This window comes from Tupaia chinensis, unplaced genomic scaffold, assembly GCF_000334495.1.
Source record: "Tupaia chinensis unplaced genomic scaffold, TupChi_1.0 Scaffold000317_1, whole genome shotgun sequence".
Taxonomy (NCBI): domain Eukaryota; kingdom Metazoa; phylum Chordata; class Mammalia; order Scandentia; family Tupaiidae; genus Tupaia; species Tupaia belangeri.
The window spans coordinates 1,292,839-1,300,599 of NW_006159810.1; the positions used below are offsets into that span (position 1 = coordinate 1,292,839).

General features: G+C 43.3%; 1 protein-coding gene across 1 annotated transcript in view; it reads right to left on the reverse strand.

Moving 5' to 3' along the window:
- Nucleotides 1-7,761, reverse strand: part of FEZ2 (fasciculation and elongation protein zeta 2) — a gene marked incomplete at its 5' end in the record, with an annotated part of 60,955 nt that extends 53,194 nt beyond the window's left edge. Inside the window, 2 exon segments of the mRNA XM_014588912.2 lie at nucleotides 2,625-2,733; nucleotides 7,615-7,761. Coding sequence (XP_014444398.1) covers nucleotides 2,625-2,733; nucleotides 7,615-7,761 — 256 coding nt within the window.

Here is a 7,761-nt window from a genome sequence, read left to right on the forward strand (position 1 = left end):
TCAGTCAGCCACACGGGATCCAGAGCCTTAACCTCCACACCACCTGCTGGCCAATTTGGCTAAGTTGTTCCAGATAAGACATTTACAGTTAGAACTAGTGCTAAACTCTAAGTCATTACTAATCACTACCTCAGCTATCCAACTCCTCCACCATTAAGAAAAAGTTCAAAGGTAACAAAAGGGAGCAACTTTCTGTATAAGAATATGTTATATAAGAGGAGTACAAGATTACATTTTATTCCATGAAATTGGATTGGAGTGTTCCATTCATGGTGCTAATGTGCTCCTTTTTTTTCTTTTTCTCAAGATTTTTGCTATCGGACACATGAGCTTGCCAGAGAGACAGAAAGTGAGAAATCGCCCCTGGGGGGATGGCCATGCCACTATCCTTTCTCCTCCATTCTCCTCTTGGGATCTGGGGCACACACACACACGCATGCATTCAAACACGCACACACACACACGCATGCATTCACACACACACACACACACGGCATGAGTTTGCTTTTTTCATTTATTTTATTTAACTTTATTTATTACTATTATTATTTTTCACTTTGATCAGACGGAGAGAGAGAGAGAGAGAGGGAAAGTGAGAGAGCAAGCTGCTAGGTCCAGAACTTGAACCACAGTCGGCCATATGGGAATCCAGCGCCCTTAACCACCACGCTACCTGCTGGTCCCCGGCATGAGTTTTAAGCCACCAGATCCGGGATTTGAACTGCAGTCGACTACATCAGAGTTCAACAACATAACTATTATGCCAGCTGCTGGCCCAGGTTAATGTGCTTTTAAGGAAGGAACTCTTCTATGCTGTTTTTAATACATCAAACTCATAGACTGACTACTATGGACTCAACATTGTTTTAAGTAACACAGAAAATATATACTAAAAAAAATCCTTTTCATTACTATCTCTGACCTTACAATCTCACTGACAATGTCATTCATTCACTCAACAAACAGGTATCTCAGGACTCACTATTTATCAGGCACCAAGACTAAATAGACGAATATAGTGATACCTGATGGCAAGTCATCATTGCATGACCTACCCAGAAACATACGATTAATAAGAGAAAGCAGTAATGACTCATCAAAGGATGCTTTAGGACTAGCAACCATGACACAAAGAGGTTAAATTCTGCACAACAGATAACAAGTCCTCTAAAAGTCCACAGCCGCACAAATGTCATCAATTCCCACAGAGAGGAGTGTGTTGTCCTTCCGAGCGGGGATTTAGGCCATGGTTAAATGACCATCTGTCAGAGATGCGGTAGATGGGGATTCCCCATAAGTGAGAGGCTGGATTAAGTGTCCTTTAAAGTCCCTTCCAACTCTAAAATTGTATAATTCCATGAGATCAGCAAAAGCTACCACAGTAATTGGACACTTCAGAGAGGAAGGGAAACTTGACCTGAACCCAAAATGATAGCTAGGCCCTAAATCAACAGAAGACAGTACATCAGATATTTCATTTTGTTCCTTCTCACTAAGCATATGCCAGGTCAGTCTGCAAATCTTTAACAGGGTCAATGATTAGAACGAGAATCCTGTATCCATTAGAATATTGGAAAAGGTAGCCAGAATTCTACATTTTACTAAAAAATAACAGCAATATGCTTTTCTCGATCACATATTCAAGAAAGTCATTTTCATGAGATGCTAACACTACTACTTAAAATACTGATAGCCCAGGGCCGGCAGGTAGCATGGTGGTTAAAGGCGCTGGACTCCTACATGGCTCACCAAGGTTTGAGTCCCAGACCTGGCAACTTGTTTTTGTGCTCGCTCTCTCTCTCTCTCTCTCTCTCTCTGGTCAAATTAAAAATAATAATGATAAAATAAGGAAATAATTTTTAAAAAATACTGAAAGCCCTAGTAATCATACAATTACACTTAACAAAATACAGAGCACACCAGAAGATCCGGAACGAGTTTTGTGATTCAATAGTCTAGCCCTGAAACTTACATAATTTGGCTATTTTTCTCATCAGCATTAAACAAACGACACCATGACCATCCACTCCATTTATTCTTTACTGCTGACTGCCCCCCTCACTATCCTATTACCATGTGCTCACACTTCTCACCCAAGGAATCTTCACTTTACAACACCAGGATGCACACAAGAGCCACGAACAGGATAAGTGTGTCAAACCACACTGAAAAGCCAAGAATTAAAATGTCTTTTGAAGGTTCCCCAACATTCACAAGAATACATCGTCTTCTGGCAGCATGTCATATTCAGTAAGTCACTAAGTTTACCTAAAAGTGAACCCATGTTGACAATCCCATGCGCTCAACACACTGTATTAAAGGCAAGGCTTCTCATCGAGTGTCCTCAGCATCAAAAGCGCAATCTGAGGGAAGAAATGGTGACCGCTGGCAGAGACCCAGCTGATGCAAAAGGCACGGAAATCTGAGAGTGCTGGGGAAGAACTGGAGGACCGTCCCACAAGGAGCTGGCAATGGAGCCATGACGGTAAGACCGCAGCATTCCGATTGCGACAGCCTTGAAAATGAGACACAACTCGATGGGTTCATGTTAAACACAGACGCTGCCAACTTAGTTCCATTACTGGCATGTTATCCACCAACTACAGGCTCAGTTCCTAACTTACCCCTTTTTCCGACAGGTTCAGGGTAAGCAAATGCAAGGTCCTCGTATGGGACGACTTCCAGTCCACAGGCATTACGTTTCCATAATTGTCTGTCAGGGCATTCCAAATCCTTGAAAAGAGGAAAACTACAATCAGTGAGAGTGAAGGGTCTATGTCTTTTACTAAATAAATGTCCAGTCAGTACACAGTGAAAGAATACCGAATATCAAAGGAAAAAAAAAAAAAAAAAGCACATTTTTTTCTAAAAAAAAAAAAAAACAACCAAGTTGGGCCTCCAAGATAAAATTAAGTGGAAATCACATAACTGGGCTAACAAGAGGTGATGCCATACAAAACACTTTCCCAAAGCCGATAGTGTACGCTTCCCTTGGACTATGTGCCAGGCACTGGTCTAAGCAATTTGCACATATTAACTCACTCAGTCCTCAAAAACCACATTCTAAGTAGGAACCTTTCTCATTCTCACTTTACAGATGGGAGCCTGAAGCCCAGGGGTGAGAAATCATGTTTCCAGGACCACTCAGGAGTAAATACGGTGTGCATTACACTTTGTTTCCTATGGCATCCAAACACATGGGCTAGAAAGAGAATAAACTCTCTCTCTAACCACAAGTTTGTTATCCTTCCTGGGAAAGGAGTCAATCTAAACGTGAGACCAGGATGAAATACCTCATTTGTAATATATTAGGCCAAGAAGAAATGAAATGAAAGGGGAACAGGGAGTTCACAGTAAAACGCACACGGGTTGCAGCAAATGCAGTTACCCTACCTTATAACTGAATGGTATTTTGCAGAAGTGATAGGGTCAAGTGAAAAGAGCACTCAACTAAGAATCAGGACAAACTCTTATCTCCATATTCTTCCTCAAACTATGAGTCTGGCAGAGGCTGGGGGTGGGTCGCATCATCAAGGCCCTGTTGGGTGCTAACTCTCTCTCTCTCTCTCTCTCTCTCTTGCTCATGGAAGAAATAATTAAGCTTAAAAGAAAAAAAAAAAAGAGGAAGAAGATGAAGTAGACACTCCTCCCAACTCCATCCCTTTAAGCATTAATTCACAGCAGTATTAAGAAAAGTCCAAAAATCACATCACATAAGGACTGCAAATTCCAATTACATGGCCAAAATTCAGGTTTCACTACCAAAGTAATAATCAGCATGATAAAACAAAGTTTAATGAAAAAAAATCAGAGTTTAAAGATACAATTGAGATTGAAGTTGACAGGTGGCATGGTAAAGGTTCTGGATTCCCACATGGTCGGCGCGGTTCAAGTCCCAGACCTGGTGGCATGCTTTTTCACTTTCTCTTTCTTACTCTCTGTCTCTGGTAAAATTAAAATAATAATAATAATAATAACAACAACAACAACTAGAATTAAATAACTCTCTAAAAAAAAAAAAATACAATTGAGATGAACCATAACAGGTAAGTGACATTAAACATGAAACAATGAAACATACGAGCTACTTACTGGCTAGAAGTATTCACAACGATGTCATAAAGGGGGGGGGGGAACTAAAAAAAAAAAAGGTATCTAACTGTGTTTAACCTAGTATATAACTGGATAGGCTTCTTCTCCCCCCCCCCACCCCCAGTACATAATCCACTAGGACATAAAACAATCAGAGTAGAGGTATAACTATAAGAACACAAGTTTAGAAACCAGAAACATCCCTGATTTAATGAATAGGGATTTGGAGCTACAGAGAAGCATTAGGACCACAACCTCCCATATGACATTTGGTTTTGGATCACACATGAGCCTTAATGACAATGTTGTGGACAGAAGTCTGACTGATTTTTTTTTCTATTTTTTTTCCAAAATCCTTTCTAGAGGGCCTGGAGGGAGTCCTGCCCACAAACATTAACAGACCATTCTGACCCATTAGTAACAAAATTCCTTTTATATCCTGCCCCTGGCATAGTATTGGAGTAGCTCTGTGCTGTTTATTAAGCTTTTTTATCACTGTTAAAAGTACATTTTTTTTTAATCTCAACAACCTTTCTTTTTTAATCACCACCCTAAAAACTGTAAAAACCCACCTATAACCTATAAGCACCCCCTTCTTCACTAAATTTCAAACTCTCACTGTCAAATTCAAATAGAGAGACCCCCTGTACCTGATCATCCCAAGAGAAAGGCATATTTGCCTTCTTTTCAGGCCTAGGTCACTCATATTTTGCTTAAAAATAAACCACATTAATTATTATTTTTACAGAGTTATTTTTGAAAACTGGGCCATTTACCCAACAAACCTCCCCCATGCATGGTTCATTCCTATTCTCTCTGCTGGAATCATCTCTCTTATTTTAAAATGTTATTTATTTATTCATTCATGTATTTATTTTATTTGCTACAGGGCACATGCACTAATCAGAGAAGGAGGGAAAGTGAGAAAGCCAGCCGCCAGGTCTGGGACTTGAGGGAGTCCAGCGCCTCAACCACCACGCCTCCTGACAGTTTCGGAATTGTATCTTCTCCAATGTCAATGCGCAATGCCAATGCACAATTACAGACCCAAACCTGAATAACTGCCTATATACCTAGCCCTGTTCCAGAACCTGAGTATGATATTCTAACAGGGTTTGGGAGGGGCTGCTTGTGTGCTGCCTTTTTTTTTTTTTTAACTGCCAGAGGGCTCATATACTAGCCAGAGAGAGAGACAGCACCTCTCAGATGGGCATGGTCACACCACAAGCTTTTTCCTCCATTTCTCACCCAGTCAGGATTTGGGGCACATACGAACAAGCACTCAGAATGTTCTTCAAGTTGCAAGTGCCAGAATTCAAGCTGCCATCAGCCATGGGGGATCTGGCTCCCTGAGCAAAGGCCTTAACCACTGCAATGTGGGGCCTGCTGTTTGCTCCTTCATAAATGAGGCTGTCAGAAAAGAGCAAATGCAGTGGATACCACACCTAGAAGAAAGGGCTGTTGGTGAGCTTGTTCTCCCAAGGAAGTGAAGGACAATTGAGAGTGCTTTATGTCCATCAGCGTCAGAACAACTGTAGCTAGAAGGATATAGGGCCAACCTTAGTAAAAGATTTCTAGAATCTCCAGTGGATTCTTATGAACTGTCCTCCTCATAAACCCTTACAATAAATCATACACACCTGGCAGGACAGCTCTTTTCCAAGAAGGCCAAAGTCCTGCCAATGTTAAATCCTGTCCAGAACCAGACAACCTAATAAAACTGGAGCTCAGTGAAGTTAAAGTGCCCTATAAGGGAGTATCTGAGTAGAAGAACGATCAGCTAGTGAGAAGAGTGGAGCCCGCACCACACTCAGCCATGTTTACCAACTATCCCCAACACCTTCTTTTTAAGCTTTCATCAAGACACAGCAAACATATTTACAGAATAGAACGGGGATAATGGTAACCAGCCCAATTCTGAAAGAAAAAAGAAATTTCTTATGTGTTCCTAACATGTGTTGCCAACCAACCTGTCATCTACCAAAAACCATAATCAGGAATAACAAAAAATTTAGTTTACCTAACAAAAAATGCTTAGTTTTACATCAGCTTAAGATTAGACAGTCCAAGTGAAGCACAAACCTTTCACTATCTTATGTACAAACCCAAATATAGGACACCACTACGCAGCCATGTTTACCAACTGTCCCCAACACCTTCTTTTTAAGCTTCCTACTTTTTCCCCTCATAACTGCCCTGGAAGCCCCTTTCCACGCCTCAGCTCCTTCCCTGTCTCTCAAGAACTCTTCCCTAACTTGAAGCTCTCTGCAAACCTGTGCCAAGCGACTGCCTCAGTGCATACACTCCATTCTTTCGTCCCTTCCTCCTCTCCAGGGGCTCCTCTTCCCCACCTACAGTGCTCAAGTGCTCTCATTCTCACTCTTCCTCTTCCATCTTTTTTTGGGGGAATGGTAAAAACAGTCCATAATTACGAGCCTTATTTAACTAAATTATAACTGGGTCTCAAGGTCTTTAAATAAAGTCTCCTCAGAAACTCCACCCCTCCTTCCCAGCTGATATAAATCCCTAGTTTTTTAAAATAATTATTTTATTTACTATTATTTGACCAAAGAGAGAGAAGAAAAGAGAGCAAGCCACCAGGTTCAGGACTCAAACCATACTCGGCTATGTAGGGGTCCAGCATCCTAACCAGCACGCCACCTGCCGGCGCCAACCCCCATTAATTTCTATCATTGTGTGCAGGTGATTTGGTAATTATCATTTTTTTGTGCACTGTTTTCCCATCAGTCTGTGGGATCCTCGGCATCAATAACCAGAGCCCTTCATATCCGCCTCTATGGCAGCAGCACTCTACCTGGGCCCTCAGGTCTGGTGGACTCTAGTGGCTTAAAAACCACCTCACACAGTGTTATCTTTGCACATGCTAGATTTTTCTTCACCTGCCAGGCAAACTCCTATTCATCCATCAGGAACCATACACACGTTTCTTTGTGAAGCCTTTCCTGACACGCACCCTAAAGCCACCACCCGTTTAAATCTCACACACTTGACACGTATACCCAGTAGAGCACTAGTAACACCCATACAAGTAACTGTTTACAAATTCATCTCCCATCCTAAGAGAGACAGTGTCCAAACATCGTGATGCTCCGATGCAAAGCAACGTCCTGCACTAAGCAAGCGCTTAATAAACGCGAGTTGAATGAATGAAGGCCACCCACGTGTCCCAGGAGGTCCAGTCTCTAACTACGTGCTCAGTTCTAGAGACGACCCAAACAAGGGCAGGTGTCCAGAAAAGGAGGGGTGGAGGGGCAGCAGAGGTTTTAAAGCAGCGTGGCGGGCGGGGGCGCAGGGATTTAAATCGCCAGCGTGCAGAGGCCCACGGCCCGGGGAGGGAGGGAACCCGGGGAGGGGCGGAGACTCCCGCGACCATGGAGGCGGAAGGAGGGCGTGGGGAGGAGCCTGCGGCCGGAGTCCCGCCGAGGCTGCAGACCTAGGGCCGGCGGACACGGTGAAGAGCAGAGGAGGATCCCGCCCGCTCCCGGCTGGGACCCCACTCACTCGTCCCCCTGCAGGAGGCTGCGCTCGGTGATGGGCTGCACGGCCGCCCTCGGGGGCTCGGTGCTCGGACCCGAGGGGCGGAAACACAGGCTCAGCTTCTCCTCCAAGCTGCAGGCCAGTGCCGGAAAGTCATCGCCACCCCCGCCC